We start from the raw sequence: 17987 nt of genomic DNA, 5'->3' as shown, positions 1-17987 counted from the left end.
GTTTGTCAAAGTCTTTGACAAACCTCTGAGAAAGTTTGACTTTATTTTCGCCAGCCCTGTCACCTGCTGGCACCCTGACACGTTAGCAGCTGGAACAGATGAGTCCTCCTTGCTCCTTCCCACACTTTTTCATGTCTCCTGCTGCAGCACAAAATGGAGCTCTTTCATGAATGAAGGAAAGAAAAAAATCTCATTGGAAAGTTCATCAACTTTGGGCTCCTGCTCACTGAGTGATAGATAGCTTTAATTACATTGAACTAGTTGGCATCTCTACCGCACTCCCCAAAGTCATTAAAAATAGATTTTCTGTTTGAACTCCACTACCCCAGTGGCTCTGCAGGCAATGTGCCGTACTGATGGGACGCCCTGCGGGCCGGTCCTCGTCACAGAGGTCACAGGCCTCTCCTGGTAGCAGGCATAAGCTATGGAAACTTTGCTTTGTTTATGTATGTATGTATGTACTTATTTATTTGAACCAGATTCTTGCACTTATTTTATTATTTTCTCTGGGGCCTTGTGGAGTTTTAGTTCACGTGTTTTGTTTTAAGAAATTTGGAGAGTTTGTATTGATTTTTTTTTTTTTTTTTGCTAATGTTATGGGTCAGGCAGTCAAGGAAAGCGGTAATGAGACTTTTATAATTCAGTTTTTGAGAAGAAGGTTCTTGAACAGGGCAGTGAAAAACTCAGCAGCAGCACTTGTGCGTGGACTGGAGGAGAAGAAGCAGCAGCCAGGCTGGCGGGAGCAGGTCACCGCTGGCGGAGGAAAGAAAACTCCCCGGGGGCTGTTTCTCAGCCGTTGTCCTTTGCGCACGTGGCTCTTCGGTTCTGCTAAATCCCTTCGGTGCTCTGCGTACGCTGCGACCGTGCCAGCGTGGAGCGCGGGATATCCTTGTTATCCCTGAACTGCCTGGTTCACCGGAGGTATCCCCACGTGGCCCCGTTGGTGGAGGGAGGCAGCAGTCCATCGTGCATGCAAGGGGCTGCAGGATGTGAGTTTGCATTCAGGAAAGCGGCCGTGAGTTGGGCATGCCTCTGCTTGGCTTTAGGACCTCTGGCCCCGTGTTTCTGATAGCTGGAACGGAGGTCTCAGGGCATCCAAATTTAGCATCCGCTTGTGCAAGCCCAAGCTTCGCTCCGAGGTTTGCTGGTGCTGCAAGATGCGGGTGGAAGTTGAGACCTCTGCTCTGGGGATGCAGCAGAGCTTCGTGCTCGGTGGATAAGTTCATCAGTTTAGACAACAGAGCTTTCCTGGGGCTTAGTCTGGGGTTGCAAAATACACTCCTGAAGTGATGATAGACCTTCTCAGATGTTTGCTCGGAGTGCCAGGAGCACTTCTGTGACCTATCTTCTTTAATGTAAATAAAGAGAACTATTTGCATATAAAAACTAAATACTGAAAACCAAAGCCCTTTTCAAATAAACCACTCTGCTTCACGCAGAGTTGCCCCCCGGGGCTGGCGAGGATGAGAGCGCAAATAGACCAGCCCGTGGCAGCTGTTAGTCACATCGGTCTGCGGAGCTGGAAGGTGCTCGTGCCCCACGCGCTCGGGATGCCCAAGCGCCTCTCCCATTTCCTTGCTATTTCTTTTCAGCTGCTTTTTAGCACCTGCCCTCTCCTTTTGCTTTTGCTTGACAATCGTGGTGAAAGGGGGCGGTGGGGGAAAAGCTCTTGGACTTCCACGTCTGCTCCCTCCCAGCCGCTGTCGGTGCTGAAAGCGAGCGGAGGAAGAAACCAAGCCTTCGTCTCCGGCAAGGCGCCGAGCCGCCACCTGCCACCGCCCGGGGTCTGGGTCTGGGGCTTCTGACTGTCTTGGGGGGTTTGTATCCTTTTGCCACAGCATTTAGTTCTTAACATTCTCTGGAATCCGTCATTTCTCTGTCTGATCTCAGTGGCTCTCTGCGAGTTTTTTTTCCCGGCAGTGATCCGTGGTGTTTTTCCTTCCGCCTGCAGACAGCCGCATGTCTGCAGCATGGTGTGCCTTGTCTTCTGCTCTCTCCTAGCGCAGTATTTCACATACACAAGTGCTTTAGTCTCACAATGATAATTAGGCTGGCAGAGAAGGGTTTAAAAATACTTAAAGCCAAGAGAGTTTTTCCACCCTACCTCCAGAACGAGGAAGGGAATCTAAGCTTTCCTTCTCTGCGGTCTCTGAAGGAAGCAGCTTTCAGTCTTGGTGTTCACAATAGGTATGTGATAACACATGGAAATATCCTACTATTAATGGGATTTCTCCCGTTTTTCCATTAAAATGAAACATATTCTTTAGAGTGCTGGAATCTTTTAGATATTTAGATTGTAAGGATGGTTGATAACATAATAGTATTGTGAGAGCTGGGCAAATACTGCAAAAAACCCCAATGGTTTTCTTGCATTTGAATATTTAAATGACTTGTGTTCATAATCTTTCTGCAACTTCTTCATGTGAAAGTTTCCTTGGGTTTTGAAGCAATACAGATTTTCTGGCATTAATTTTTATGAAGAATGAATTTCAAAGTCGCAGGCATAAGCGTTTGAGAAAAGCAGATGGTAAGTTCACCCCAGCAGTGTTGGGCCTTCGTCCAGCGGGGAACGGGAAGCGGAGCAGCTGACCCTGGAGCAGCCGTGGCTGCAGAAAGGCCAATCTGGAGGCGCCCACGAGGCCTCGGTTCTCTGTTGCTGTTAGCAGGGCCAGGTACTCCTGCTCAGCAAACGTCAGCCGAGCAGCTCGCACAAGCCTCCCCCGGCCAGATTTGCCTTAGCCACCAAAGGCTGAGTGCTACAAAGAGGTGCATTGGGTGAAATTATGTGGCCAGAATTATGCAGGCAGTAAATAGAAAGGCTGAAATGGTCCCCTTTGGGCTAGGAAACCATGACTCCAGGAACTGTTCAGAATTTCTGTATGATTTTTAAAGAATTGTCAAGTACAGAAGCCCCAGCCTCCGAGCAGAAAGGGAGCCCAAATGCGTACGTAGCATGGAACGATCGGTAACAAACTGCTATTCGTATAATTCAAACCCTCCGTTATTTATAGAGCGCTGCGAGAGCGTACAGCTCTTCACAAACACGAAACAAGCCCTGAGCTGCATATAAATGCGCCGTACGTGCGCAGGGACGGATCCTGTGATGCGTTACGGTGCGGGTGCGCGGAGGGGGACCGGCAACGACCGGCGGTTCCAGCCCTGCGGCGTCTCCGGGCTCGGTGCAGCGTGCCGGCCAGCCTTGAGGTGGAACCGGGGACCTCTCCTGGACCCCCGCGCTGAGGCCTCCTGCAGCTGCTGGCCGCTTCCACCGGCATCGCCCAGGAACGCCGGAGCTCCCGCGGGCTCCTGGTGCTTGCTAGGCAGCGAAGAGCTGGGCTGTTTGTAACCCTTGCCCGAGAACGGGTGCCGACTCCCCTGCCCGCAGCTTTCACCGGCCTCTCCCTGCTGCAAGGGTGGTCCTTCAAGCAGTGATCTCTGCCTCCAGCGCAGCCCAAAATGCAAAACTGGTATTTTTAAGCCCTTAGTTGGCACTGATACCCCAAATCCTACCCTCGTCCTGTTTACAGCTGGGCTGATTTTGGTTCAGTGTGGTAAGGATAAAGAATGTGTGTGTGTTGTATGCAGGGCTATATTTTATGTTATATTTATAGTAAAAGCACCCTAAGAGCCGCATCCCTATTGCACCAGGTTCTGCAGAAGAACTTGTTACTGAGAGGCCGTTCCTGTCCTCAGGAAGGACCAAACGGATAAATGCACATTACAGGTGGCCGCGTGAGGTGCAGAGACGGAGACCTGCAGAAGCCTCACCAGAAGCCTCTTGCAGCCGAGACTCAAACCCAGCTCTCCCAAGCCCTTTCTTTGCACCTCTGTGCTATTCCTTCATCCTACATTTCTCTTTCCCGTTTCTAAGCTGAAGTTCCTTGCAGAGCCATCCCACGCTACATGCAGGCAGACGGTGCATAGCCCTGCCTCTCGCATCCGACAGGTACCCTTCACTGCTCTTCAGCCTCCAGACCTGCTTCGCTGTTAGTTTTCTCCAGGCTTAGCTGAGCGTGTCCCGTGGACTTTGGCTCTGCTAAAAATATATATTTACCCGCAGATGCACGCAATTTTTGTTTTATGAAAAGCTGTTGAGTAGGGCTCAGGAAACAAGAAGAATAGCAGCCCTATTGGTGTCATGTTTAGAGAGGAACTGGGTTCTCACTATATCAACAGCACTTGGCGTGAAAGTGGCCTTTGTCCGCGGAGACACTGCTGCCTTTCAGCCCCGCGCGCCCCAGCTGCTGCGAGCCGCCCGCTGCTGTGACGGGCAGAGCGAGTGCAAGGCACACAGTTGTTTTAATTTTCAGCCGGTCGCAGGCATCGCTCCCGGGGGGCCCGAAAGCCCAGGCGAGAGGCCGGGCCCGCCGCGGCCGCTCCCGCTGCGCAGGGTCGCTGCTGGGACGGCGGGGCGGAAGGAGCCCCTCCGAGCGGCTGTCCCGGGCTACGGCCGGCCCTGCCGTGGGGAGCCCGGCTGGGACGGGAATCAGAAATGTTCTTCTCAGGTGTACTCGAGCATGCGGGGGTTTTGCCGTTTCTTGAAAAGATAAAAGCTGCTTTTTCTGCTCGCTTTCATCTCTAACACAAGGACTCCTTTTTCCTTAAATATTTGCCTTTCCATTTCTCCTCCTTTTTATTAAAGCCTTAAACATGCAACCAAGTGCTTTGAGGGATTCCAAGCCAGGCGGGAGGCAGGTTGGTTTCAAGTCTGCATTTTGCTTCTCAAGTACATGGGGTCTTTTTAATTCCTGATGTGTAAAGTCCCAGCCCCGCAGCATTTTGTGTTAAAAATGTTAAAAGTTACCGGTAGAGCTGTGGCCACATGGACCTGCAAATTCGCTGTTGCTGACGCCTTGCACCACTATTAAAACCAACGTGAAGTTGTCACAACATGCTGCTGGTTTAGGACTTCCATTGGGTCATATCGGTGGCAAGTGTCTTTGCACAAATTTTGGAGGCAGCAGCAAGCGCAAAGCAGAGAGTCAATCCTACGCTGCTCAGTAGAGATGTATTCGTGGGAAAATACACCAAAACGCAGCCTCGGCATGGAGTTTGGCTTGTGCAAGAGCAAACGATGAGCAGCAAATTGCTTGCTCCGTGCACCAGGTGCTGCTGAGTTTCTGGGGCAGTGCGAGGCCCAGCTCCTGCACACGGGCTGCTGCGGTGGGGCCCAGCACCCGCGTGGCTCCCGGGGCCACGCACGGGCCGAATGCAGGTGCACCGCCGCGCAGTGGCTTTGGGAATTTTATTTCCTGCCAGCTTTCTTCCCTGAAGCAGCTTTCGCCGGTCTGAGTGCAGCAGAGCAAGCCGTAAATCGGGGGCAGAGGGTTCTGCTCCTCCCGGCAACTTCGCTGGGCAAAACGGCCAAGAGGATTTTTTCGAGCGAGGGCAGAGTACAGCGTGGGGATTCAAGACTCCGAGATTATACGCTCGTATGTACCTTTGAGTCATTGTGTAGCTTTGCCTAAGTGACAGCATGACTTCGTGACTCAGTCTGTAATATTTCCTATTATTGGCCGACTTCTGCACAGATGTTAGAATTGATTCATTAAAGTTTGTGAATTGCTTTTGTATTACTCAAATAACACTTGCTCGGTAGGTCCTGTAGCTGCTCTTTGTTTTACGCTCTTATTGTGCAATGAAAAGGTGCTGAATGTGTGTGTTTGCTTCCCTTCCAGGTGTCCCGCGTGCCTGTTGAGTCCTGCGAGCAGTACACAACCTGCGGGGAGTGCCTGAGCTCGGGGGACCCGCACTGCGGCTGGTGCACGCTTCACCATATGTAAGTCCAGCCTTGCCCGTTTGGTTTAAATTGGTGGTGGCAATGATGAAAGCAGCCTTGGAACCTACCTAGCACCTCCCGCATAATCTTTGCAAAAACGAATTAGGCTGAAGTTCCTTAAATCCATTCTTCTCTTCCCGGGACATTTCCTGCATTGCAGTGCGAATGCCACTAAAAATCCCAGAGCTCCTGGAAGATGAATTCCTTCCTTAGGAGAGGTGGAATACGCACGGCATGGAGAGGGGGTGTCATGGAACGCAACAGAAAAGCAGAATTTAAACCTGTGGGAGCAGGGACCTCGCACGTTGCTCTCTCCTACTGTTCAGCCAAGTCACTGGCGTCTCCTGATTAGCAGGGCATTTCTAGAAGCACAAGCAGACTCGGTGATGTGAGCGGGGCTTTGCTTGCAGTGAGGTTACAGCACTGTGACAGAGCAGAGCGCTAAACCCTATTAAATGTAGCTGGAAGAGGTTTAAATTCTGCATGGAAAGGTCAGAGAGTGTCTGCTCCAGCCGTGCCCGGCGGCGCGAGGAAGCGGGGGGCTCGCGGGGCCGTGGGCGAGCGCGATGCCGGCAGCCCCGCTGCACGTAACGGACACAAAGGGCTCCGGGTTTTCTTCTGGGAGCTCTGGGAAACGCGCTCTGAATTCAAGAGGTGTTTGTGTTCCTTCTTTCTCTCCCCTGCAATCGTAACGATCACTTCCTAAAGCGGAAGGGGGACAAGGCGAACCCGGCGCGGGGAGGAGGGGCAAACCTAGAGGATACGGAGCAGAGGAATAGAAATCCCTCCGGCCTCGTGCCAGCTAGCAGAGCGGCCCCGCTAAGCGCATGGAAATCGGGGCGGAGGCAGAGGCAGAGTTCAGGGCCCCGCACAATAGCACTTGGCCCCGTGCCGAAGCAGCAGGTGTTGGGAGGGTGAGAAGCAAGAAAGGGAGGCTCGGATGCAAAATCTGGCCTGGATCAGGGACCTCTGTGCTTTGGGGGGCTTCCAGCACTCGTCAGGGTTCGGGGGATTTGCAGAGAGTCATCGCAGCGTCCGGGGAGGCTCAGCGAGATGCCGGCAGCTGCTGGCGCGGGGCACCCGGCTCGCTCTCCTGGGACCTGCACCTTGCGGGCGCCCGTGGCGGCGTGCAGCACGCCGGGGCAGAGGCGCTGGGCTTTTCTCCGCTCGGGCAAGCCTGGCCTACAGCTAAGGCCTCCCGGTCCCCTCGCTTCGTCAAAAGGCCGCAGCGGCGTTTGTTTCGAACGCTGCAAAGTCTGACACGAGTCACGAGTTTGTGGGTGCTCTGGTGAGTTGTGCAGCAGGGACGGAGCAGGGCCCGGCTGGGCTGGTGCCGAAGGCAGCTTTACGAGCGGCTCGCGCTGGAAAAGCGGCTGCGCAGAGCGTCCGTCGGCACGTGCCCGCGGTGCTGCTCCGTAGCACCCTACGGCAGCTCCTCTGCCGGGATCGCCCAGTGCTTTCCCAGCGCTAATGAACTGCATCTCATAAACCACCTGGGAAGCAGGTAAAGGTTGTTATCTTCATTTTGCAGAGAGAAAACCCTCGATGTCGAGAGGAGAGAAAAGCGTCATTTCCTCTGCCCTTTTGGCCATGACATTTAGGCATTAACTTCTTCCCAGCAAGAGCTTCTTCCCTGATGGTGTTTCTCATCCTCCTTTGAGTTTCTCCAGTTTCTTGGCCTGCTTGGAGCAATGATCATTTTTTAGCCCTTGTCTTAAGCTGTAAATAATTGAGTTTATCTCACTGTTACTGAAGCCTCTGTCATATCTGTGTGGAGGCCCCAAGCGCTGGAGTGTTTGTATTTAATTTGTCATCTCTCTCCTCTAATTCTTGCGCTTCCCCCCTGCCCGACGGACCAGCTGCTTCTCCGCGCGGTGGGAAGGGTGCAGGGCAGGCTGCTTCCTGGGGCTGCGGGCAGGGAGGGCAGCAGGGGCGTGCGGGTGCTGAGCAACCAGGAAGCCAGAAGAGTTTTGAGAACTTTTCAGCCAATAATAAAAGGATCCGAGCTGTCCTGGGATAAACCGTTCATTATGTATTTTTATGTAAACCTCTCATTATATGATCATTATTTATTACTGTATCTAAAGGCCTGAGCTAGTGATTAAGGCTCTGCTGTATGGCGGTGCACGCGCACGTATGCATACTTGCAATTTAAGAGTAACGGTGCTCATAAATGTGAGTTATCTGTGAGGATTAAATGAGTAAACTCTGGAGGTGAAAGCAGGAGTTGGTCATGCCTGCGGTAAGGCCCGTACCGATCGGGTGGCTCTAGTGGTGTCCGTACGCGAGTGATGTGCCAGGAGCAGGCCGAGGACTTGAACAGCGAAGCAGCAGGTAGCACCAGACCTACCAGAGGAGCTTGATTAGGTGGCGGCTGTGGGCAGCACGGTTGCACCAAGTTTTAAGAAATCCAGGAACCAGGAAATTTTAGAAGGTGCTAAAGAAAGCCAGTGAGGGGAAGGTACCTGTTCTTTTGCAAATTCCTGTGTTCACGCCGTGGCCCCTTGAGCAGCAACGAGAAAGAAGCTGAGCAGCCTGTCCCGTGCCCTGCACCTCTCGCGTGTCCCTCCCAGTCCGGGTTTTGCCTCCTTGCAAGTTCTCTCTCCCTGTATTTGAGAAAGAGAGGATTTTTGCTCCTCCTCTTCTAAAGCCAGTGCTCTTGGGGAGCAGGCAGAGGCCTCGAGGAGATTGCTAAAGAGGCTCTTCAGCCCAGTGGGATTTGAAACCTGCAAGACTCTTCCATATGCTGCTCTCTGCAAGTATGTTATTGTCTACAGGCCTATTTATCTCCGTTAGGGCTGTTGCCATAAATAGTATGATAAAAAAGAACCATTCCAGTGAGTCAATGAGATAAAGGCTCCAGTCAAGAGCTCACTTAAAAGCTATCTTACAGATTCACTTAAACCTCAATAATTCTTCCTTTGGCAGCATTCATATTTAGCTCCATTATAGCCCCAAAAAAGAAAATCAAGAGGGTGAGGAGAACAGCAAGATTGTTTGCAGGGTATCACAGTGGCTGTTTGGAAGCAGAAAGTGTAAACTCCGCTCTTCCTTTTCAGAAGCAAATAGCTCTCAGTAAGGATGATAGTTCACCATTCTGGTGCTCGGAGAAGTGATTTTGCAAGGCGCTTGTCAGCTGCTCTTAGACAGATCTGGCACGGCAAAAGTAAGACTCTGTGGGCAGTTGGTGCTTGCGCTAACGTATGCGTTTACATAAGGTTGCCCGAGCCTCTCGAAGGGGGATAGCAAAGCAAGCGGTCCGACCGCAGCGCCCTGCTAATGTGAGTAACATATACGTTCAGGTAAATGTCAAAAAAGAACTTACTGGTGACAATATCTTGATCCTCTAAGCTTTGCGCTGCAATTTTAAATAAGGTCAAGATCAATAGTGAGTGAAAAGTGATAAAGTTTGCTGATAGTTCATTAACACTTTTAAAATGCCAATATATGTCGTGTGCTCCCAGGAGTGGAGTTTGAAGAACAAGATCTTCCCCAGATGACATAAGAGAGAAAATCGCTGAGGGATCCCGCTGCCGTGCAGCGTGGGCTGACGCGTGGTTTGAAACGTTTCATAATTCCTGCTTCCCTAGCGGGCTCTGCTCTGCCTCGGTGCAATCCGCTCGGGCTGGCGCCTTCCCTTCAGCAGCGGCGCCTACAGCTAGAGAGCTGGTGGGCAGGTCGTTCCCATCATCTAATAAGCCGGTTCGGTCGCCCTTTGGGTGTCGTGCGGGCCGTGGGAGGGCTGAGCGGGGCTGCAGGCGCCTCTGGTGCGCAATGCGGCTTGGCAGCCTGGCTGCAGCGGGCTGCACGGCTTCTCCGCGGCGGCAGCGGCGTTTCCCACGCCAGCGCCGTCTTCTGCGCTCTCCAGTTCTGCGTCGGCAAAGCACAGGTGTCTTTTCCTGTTCCTTTACATTTTCGATATCTTCTCTGGTTCTGGGTCAAAATTTCAGTCCACTCTTAGGAGACCTGCAGTGGGAAGACTGGGATAGTGATCCGGCCTTGAGTGCGCGACATGCTACGAGCAGTCCTAGTCGCTTTGTTTGGCACACATAGTGGTTCCCATTCCTGAAAGCGGGAATGGGAGAGAGCCAGGGGGACCGAGGCATGAGAACTAGCAGAGCGCACAGTCTGCAGCTGCAGGAGAAGAAATTCCCGTTTCCAACACTACCACACTCTTCAGCTTTGGGAAGAGAGGATGAATGAACTACACGTTTTTGTTTTAATTAAAATGGAGGCAGCATCTTGTTACTGCCTTTTAAGGCTTTACGCTGTAGTTCTGGTGCAGATTATGGATTTATGGCTCGCAGAAATGAGGCAGGGAGGGTGCTGAGCTGAGGGGAGGCGGTGTGCCCGGCTCCCTAGCACCCGCAACCCAGCTGGTGGGCAGAAGCCTCTCCCAGTACTGGTGGGACCGGAGTTGTTCCTGGGATGCTCGTGGGTTTTCCCTCTCCCATCCCAGTACGCTTGTTGGCACCTTTTGGTCCTAACCTGGCGTGCCGGAGCCCCGCGGCTGGTGCTGGCGCAGAGCGTCACCCCGCCAGGCCGCCGCTCTCCCGTGCCGCCTTTCCCGGCCGCGTGCCGGGGCTCGGGGCGCGCTGACGTGTGTGCTCGTGTGCGCCAGGTGCTCCCCGCGGGACAGCTGCGAACGGGCGGACGAGCCGAACCGATTTGCCGCCAGCATCGGCCAGTGCATGAGCGTCACCGTGCAGCCCAGCAGCATCTCCGTGTCCGAACACAGCCTCCCGGTAGGTGCTGCTGGCAGGCTGGGACGGGGCCGGGCTGTGCGTGAGGAGCGTTTCCAGCGCGTTGCACGTTCGCAGCCGCCAGTCCCTTTTCCAGCCTTTCTCCCTTCCCATAAGCACAAATGTCTTTGCATGAGGTCGGGCTTGCAGAGGGGACGGAGGGGGCAGGGATTGCAGCAACAAATTCCCTTTCCTCCCGGGCCTCTGCTCGCATTTTTCTTGGTCCGGTTTCATTAACTGTTGAAAGGAGAGGCTTTGTTTCCCCAAAGCTCCTCCGTGCCTTGTGCTGAGGCCTGGTTCTCCGAAGCGTCCCAGCTGTTTCCCTCGGAGCGGCTCAGCGCTCCCACGCTGTGCCTCCGGCTGCCCCGGCACAAGTGCTGCCCGCAGCTGGTGCCCGTCACCGCGCCCCAGGCCGGCCCCGCGCGGCGGAGCAGCTGCCTCCCTTGTGTCCTCGCTGCTCGGCCTCCCCCGGGCCGCGCCGGGGGTGCCGAGACGCGTCCCAGCGCCGCAGCTGCCTCCCGCACTGCGGTGGAGCGGGAGCAGCGCGCCAGGGCGGGTTTGCCGAGCCGTTGGACGCGGAGGCGCGGGAAGCTGCCGCCGCTGAGCGGTGGCTGTGAAGGCAGGGTGTCGATATCGCCGTGTTAAAATGCGGGATGATGCCGTCAGTCCTCAGGGCCCGGGAAGGGGGTGGGCATCACAAGCACTGCGTGTGGACGGGTGTTTTAAGGGGTCACTATTCAACGGGAAAACAGCCGGTGGTGCTGAAAACATGACGGAAACTTGAGCAGCTCTGGCTGCAGACAGGTTGCCGGCTGGGTTTGATTTCCTCTCTGCTCTCCTTTCCCCTTGCTCCAGCTCAGCCTGCTGGTGAGCGATGCTCCGGACCTGTCGGCCGGCATCACCTGCCTGTTCGGGAACCTCACGGAGGTGGAAGGTGGGGTGTCGGGCAGCCAGGTCGTGTGCGTTTCGCCAACAGCTAAAGATGTCCCTGCCATACCTGTGGATCAAGGTGAGCGGCTGGCTTCTGGATAGGAATATGGCACCTGCAGTGCCAGGGAGCGCGGTGTGGGTCTGGAAGTCTCTGCCAGACAGAGCAGAGCCCTTGGGGCTGCTGCTGGAGAGATTCGTGGTTCTGCCAAAGACCATTGACCACAGGGAGGTGAATACGCCTCTTCCTTAAAAAATCCACCCCACGCGAGGTAAGGTGGGCTGGGAGCTGCAGCACCACGTTCTTGGCCTGCTCTTACAGCCTTCCCCAGCGTCTGCTGCCGCAGAGGCTCAGAGGCAGGATCTGGGGCTCTGCCCCGGGGCTGCTCTGGAGTCGGGCAGCGGCTCGCGGCTTCGCTGCGCTGGGTGGGTGCAGAAAGGAAGAGCCGCTACGCCAGGCCTGACTCAGCACCCATGAGTAGGTGGTGCGGTTTCTATTTTTTGGTCCTGATCTTTGGGTTGTTTCTTCATTAATATCACTGCTGTCATATTTTCTCTTCCCATAACCAAAATGCTACTTGCTTAAAACTCATTTTCTCCTTGGCATCCTTCCAGGTGTCAACCATGCTTCCCTGCTGATATCTTTGTATTTCTAAAATAGTTTGTGGAGCCTGAGTACTGGTGAACACGGCGGAGCTGAGAGCCGCAGGGGTAGCCGGGCCGGTGCAGGCTTACCGCACAGCAACTCTGGGAGAGCGATCTGCCTTTAATTAGTCCAGTGCTGAGTCTCCTAAAAAGCTCCGTTAATGCCCTTGTTTCCAAAATTGTCTCCTGTTCTAGTCTTGGGCTGCTTTTCAGAGTAGACTGAATTAGTATGTTTTTGTGCTGAGGAGAGAAGTTCTTTAAGGAATGGGATGAGATCCCAAACTCATTTCAAATGTGACCTAAGGCAGTGTTTAGACCCTGCATCTCCAACGTATTTTGCCATCAAATCTGATTTGGTTTGGAGGGATTGCTGGAGACAGCTAGCTCAGCTCCCCGGAGGTGCTTGGGGGAGGCAGCCGGCGGCAGGCGACTGCCAGGTGTGAGCGGCTGCGCAGGTCTGAACTTCGGGAGCTGGCGCAGACTCGCCACGGAGGGGGCAGCCCGGCACCTTTGCGAGCAGGACGGCAAGAGCAACCTGCTTCCCACCTTCTACCCCAAAACAGATGGCTCGGGAAACCGTCTGACAGGCCTAGAGAGGATGCCGCCACGTCTTCTGTGGCTTCCTCCGTTGGCGCTGCAGTGACTGTTTGGCTCTTTTTTGCTCTGCAGACTGGTTTGGCGTTGTGCTGCAGCTGAAGTCTAGGGAGACTGGGAAGACGTTTGTCAGCACGGAGTTCAAGTTCTACAACTGCAGCGCCCACCAGCTGTAAGTACGCCCTCCCTTCTCCTTGCTGGCCTAAGGCAGGGAGTAGATTTCTTATTTATTCATCTGCTTTTTGAGTGGTATAGTCAACTGTTTTTCCCAGAAGCCACCGCTTCTCCAGGCTACCTAGCAAATCCAAGCCGCTCTGAACTAATCCATGTAAAGCCCCAAAGCCTTTTTTGTGCCTCTGAGATGCACGAGGGAGGGATGTGTGGAGGGAAACACCAGACTGAAAAAGAGAAGGGGCTGTGAAACGAGTGCCGGACTGCGGGCCCAGCAGGAGGGGTTTATCGTGCTGTCAGGTTCAGCGCCAGGAGAGGTGTGCTCCGAGCCGGCAATCGAAGGGGACCCTGCAGGTCCCTGCTTGCGTGAGCCTTTCCGAATCTGTGTGTAGGTTTCTCTGCCTTGAGAGACAGAGACTGAGTGAGCCTGAAAAAACCTTAACCTGCTGGTGCCCCCAAGCTGCATGATCCTGCAACTGTGAACTCAGCTAGGTCTTCCCAGGCAGCTGGCAAGGGGAGAGCAGAGTGTCTCAGAGAGCCTCCAGGAAAGCAGGCTGTGAGCATCCCCGGAGGAGATGGACGCTTTCTCCTCTGTACCCAGCCAGGAGTGCGTGGTGCTGGGTCCTGCCTGGATCCTCCACAAGATCCAGGAGGACACTGTAGCAGGAGGCAACCTCAGGAGGGCAGTGGCAGGGAAGTCTCCAGCATGGGCGTTTGAGCACAGCTGATGTACTCTGGATGGAGTGAGCAAAAGCCCTCTGAGCAGAGCGGCTCCCTGCTGCCTGCCTCCCCTCGCTCCAGGTGGAGAGGCCCCCCGAGCCCGTTGCAGCTGCACGAGTGTCAGCCCGAGCACCTGACCGCGGGCGCTGTGAGCTGCTCCGAGAGGGCAGGCGGTGCAAGGCCTCCGCGCTGCTGAGCGTTGTACAAACATCTCCCCCACGGGCACATCTTCCACTCTCGGCCCTGGAAGGCAGCGCGCAGCTGGCTGGCCTTAAAAAAGTGTTTACAGATCTGAAGTGTTTATAGATTTCTCTCTGGAAACAAAGCAAGTCTCAAACTCCAAAGTGAAAAAACGCAGGCGGGACCTGCCAGAAGTCAGAGAACGAAAGGCAGGCCTGACCTGCCAGGCTGGGTGGCATCCCCCACTGCAGGGGTCAGCTGTCAGCTCTGCTTTCGGAGCATGATTTACTGCTCTAGCTGGTTGTTAGGGGTCAAGAAGCGCCAACACAGGGTCATTCCCGATCTTTCTGAACTAGATTTAAAGCCTCAAAGTATGGGACCTTCCCTGATGTGCTTGGAAGACTGTTGTGTGTTCTGATGAGCTTGGTTTGCAGGGAGTTTTTCAAGGCATACATTCAAAAAATATTTGGGGGGGGGTGGGGGGCACAGCACACAGCAGGGGTACCGGGATGAAAGGAGCCCTGTGAATCCTTCAGTCTCCACACATTATCTCTCACGGTAGACCGTAACCGTTTCCCAAGTGATCCCTGCCCCCCGTCACGTTAACACTCGTGCGCAGCTCTGTCCTTACTGCATTGTCCCTCAGTCAAGCTTTCCAGCGTCAGCCTCTGCCTCTCCCCCACTGTCAACACGTGCCGTCCTTTCGGCAGTTTTGCTGGATTCTCATGGCTTTGGGTTTGCTTGAGGGATGAGGTTACAGGGGACCCTTACTTTCTCTTAGGAGTGGAGGTTTGAATCAGGAGAGGCAATACATCCCTTCTGTCCAGTAATTTGGCTTCATCTGACCATGCCTTTCTAACAGCCGGTGTTTGGAGATACAGCGCTAGCAGGGTTGTGAATTCTGCAGCGCTTACATCGTACTGGGCTCATTATCACTAAGTTCAACAAGGGCACGAGCCAGCCTAGCAGGAATGAATCACAACACACGAAAGAGAGAAAGGGAGACAGGTCTCAGCCACTGCAGCAGATAGACCTATTGATGTCTGAGGCTCTCTCCATCGCAACTGCTAGGGTATTTAAAGGCAGAGCAGTGGAGCAGCCGAGCCATTTCTGGCTGCATGGTAGTAAAAGAAATGATTTTGTGCTTTGTATGAAGCATGCACCCTTTGGGAGTTTGCTTTAGGCTAAGAAGGGCGGAAGATGTTTGTGGTTGGCTTAGACAAGAATAGGCTGTTTTTGCAGACTGATTCTGTTAAACCTCATATGCTGATCTAAATGTGAGTGCGCAAGCCGAGACGGTTCAGCTCTCAGTTACATGCACTCCTGTGTCCCCAGGGGGTTCCAGGTGGGCTTAGGGAACTTGGTAGTGGTTTCAGTTTTAAGTCCATTTTCACAAGCTAAGGAATAGATGAGGTGGAGAGATGCAGCTTCACTGAGAAGTGAAGGAGAGACAGTGGTCCCTGAGAAAGCAGGGTCAGGATGTAAGAGCAAAGGTGGTGACACTCTGTGAGTCCGTGAGAGCTCAAGATCCTGCAGGGAGCCCTCACCCTGCTCAGCTGGGGCCGAGCAGAGCTGAAAGCAGCAGCCAGAAAACCACAGGACAGTGAGAGGTGCCAAACCAAACTGTTGGCCTGGACAGTCAAACAGGTCCTCCTCCCTCGATCCCAGCAGTGCTAAGATCATCAGAGAGCTCCATCAGCTCCAGCCGGGAAAGCTAAAGGCCAGGTCTGAGTCAGGTGAGGGAGGGTGGGAGAAATGCTGCAAACAGAAATGGAGACAGAAATGGGTCAAATAAATGAGTAATTAAATAAGCCTGCAGCACTTGATATTTCTCCCCAGATTTGCATTTGCATGATTAGAATAAGCTTCCTTGGCTATTAAGGTCACTATGAATGCATCAGAAGGAAAATACAATTAAGTTATTAAATATGCATTTGAGTGGCAGCAGCTTGAAAGAGGAAACACCAGGCGGTGGCACCTCTGCCCAGCTGGCACCACGCAGTGCCAGGGAGGTTAAAGAGGCAGGGCAGTGACAACCTGCTTTCCTCCCTCACGAGCGACATTTGCCCAGAATGCACTTCACAGCCTGAGGATTTGGGTGTTGTGCTGTGTCCGTTCTCCATGTCCTCCCCGGGAAGAGGTGCAAGTCCAAGAATAACCCCCACAGCTTTCCATCAACCCTCCTGCCCTGGCTTCTGTCACTCCAAGTGGCATTTGTACCCCTGGTGCCAACTGAATTGCTTGAGCCACGGTGATGTTGGTTTTACGTAGATGACTGATTTTTGGTGAGAAGATTGTTTTTATTCAAATTGCCCCTACCGCTGTTTTTTTAGAGAGAAAAAAAAATTGTTCCATATAGAGGAGCAGATTTGTTTGTAATTCAAATGTTTTTCAAATCTTTCCCTTTGGGATCTAGTACAACTTAAATAAAATGCCAAAACCAAATAGAACTGATGTTATTGTGGGAAAGATGCATGGAGCTGACAGCCAGCACCTGGACTCCGAGCATCACTGACGGAGCTGAGCGGGAGCCGAGCGGTCCAGCTTTTGCTGCTCTTCTTCTATCTCACCCTCTAGATTTCTGCTGCCACGTTCCCACGTCGTGCCAGTATGCCGAGGTGTCAACAGGGTGGGGTGGTCGCAGGGTCCTGAGTGCTGGTCCCTCTCCTGCCTGTCCGGTACCTTGGCTGATTCAAACCCCGTGGGGATGGCTTACGCTTACGCCAACTGACAGTCATCAAAACAGTGTCATGTAACATCGAGGACTGGCCTCAGAGGTGGAGCAGGTTGCTCCTGCAAATATTAGCAGCTAGCACGAACCTTTCGTCTAATTGGCAGCTGATTAGAAAGTGTGAGATGATAAATATCCAGCCAATTCCTTGGCACTTGGGCACACCCCACGTCTGAAAGGGGTCTCCAGTCTTTCAAAAAGATTTCATACACAGTTAATTTCTTTCAACATAAATCAAAAGTGCTTGCTGGACACTTTGCACTCCAAGGCCAAGCAGGAGCATTACCACTGTCTTTAAGCATTCCTAACTTGTAAAACAGCTGATCCAATTTTGCCAAGCTTCCCTTGTTTTCCAGATTCTACTGAAACTAAAAATTAAGTCCAGAGACTGTACAATGCTGTGTTCTGTTGTGCCCCAGTGTAATGAAGTGTCATAAATCCAAGCCTGTATTTTATTAGTGAATGAACTCACAGGTTGTTTAAAGACTGTCTTTTGAGTGGTTTCCCAAACCTAAGATTGCACTGTTTGTTACTTTTGTTGTGTCAGAACATCCCTTTCCTAGACAAGAAGCTGTTTATATAGTTCAAATTGTTGACAGAAGCAGAGTTTGAACAAATAACTGAGGTGATTCTGGCCCTAGGTCAGACTGTGTAGTTTTGTGTTAGTTTTCTCCAAAGAAGTTGTTATCCCATGACTGAACCTGAGCCCAGACTCCTGTCCAAGCCCAGCTATTCCCATATGGGCTCTGCACCCTGAGAGCCAGCTCTGTAACTAACGCTGTCCTCTTCTCTGCAGGTGCCTGTCCTGTGTGAACAGCGCTTTCCGCTGCCACTGGTGCAAGTACCGGAACCTCTGCACCCACGATCCCACCACGTGTTCCTTTCAGGAAGGGCGGATCAACGTCTCTGAGGTACTGGGACCATTTTGAGTACTTCTGAGCTCTTCCTGCTTTGCTTTTCCTATGGCACAAGTAGCATAACCAATGTTAATGTAAGGGGTTTTGACTTTCCAAAGGGTAGAGGCGTACTCCTGTACTTCTCTCTTGGCTGGCATCTAAAAGTGCAGAAGCAGCTTTGAAGGAGCTTAGCAAGAAAGTGTCAGTCTAGCAAAAGCAGTGTGTCTCAACCTGAACGCCAGATCTCTGATAAGTGGGTATGCTTAAATTCAGTAATAGTTCTAATTTCTGTAGTACTTTCCTTCAGAGATCTCAGAGATTTCTCAAAGACCAGTACATCTCAGTAACTCTGCTTTGTATACAAGACATGCAGTGATTTGACCAGCAGCAAATGACCAGTCAGATGCAGAGCTCTTGGTGGGGCTCCTGGTGCCGTATTCAGTGTGTTGTGTTGACAGGTCTGAAATTTATGACTGTAGCCTGGCTGTAAACTGATTAGGAAGGGAATTATAGATGTGAACAGTCCCAAACTTAGAAAAAGAGAATTGATTTGGGTTCCAATGCTGTGGACCAGGAGCCTTCTCTGTTAAGAGTTAATAAAA

General features: G+C 52.8%; 1 protein-coding gene across 1 annotated transcript in view; it reads left to right on the top strand.

Annotated features, from left to right (window-relative positions):
- The window catches only part of PLXNA2 (plexin A2), a 196427-nt gene that overhangs the window by 114973 nt on the left and 63467 nt on the right, over positions 1-17987 (top strand). The window contains exons 5-9 of the mRNA XM_067310519.1: positions 5679-5779; positions 10401-10524; positions 11377-11530; positions 12763-12859; positions 17286-17400. Coding sequence (XP_067166620.1) covers positions 5679-5779; positions 10401-10524; positions 11377-11530; positions 12763-12859; positions 17286-17400 — 591 coding nt within the window. The remainder of the gene's footprint in view (positions 1-5678; positions 5780-10400; positions 10525-11376; positions 11531-12762; positions 12860-17285; positions 17401-17987) is intronic.

Source organism: Apteryx mantelli, chromosome 25, assembly GCF_036417845.1.
Source record: "Apteryx mantelli isolate bAptMan1 chromosome 25, bAptMan1.hap1, whole genome shotgun sequence".
In the NCBI taxonomy this organism is placed as follows: Eukaryota; Metazoa; Chordata; class Aves; order Apterygiformes; family Apterygidae; genus Apteryx; species Apteryx mantelli.
This window is presented reverse-complemented; position numbering and strand designations above follow the sequence as displayed.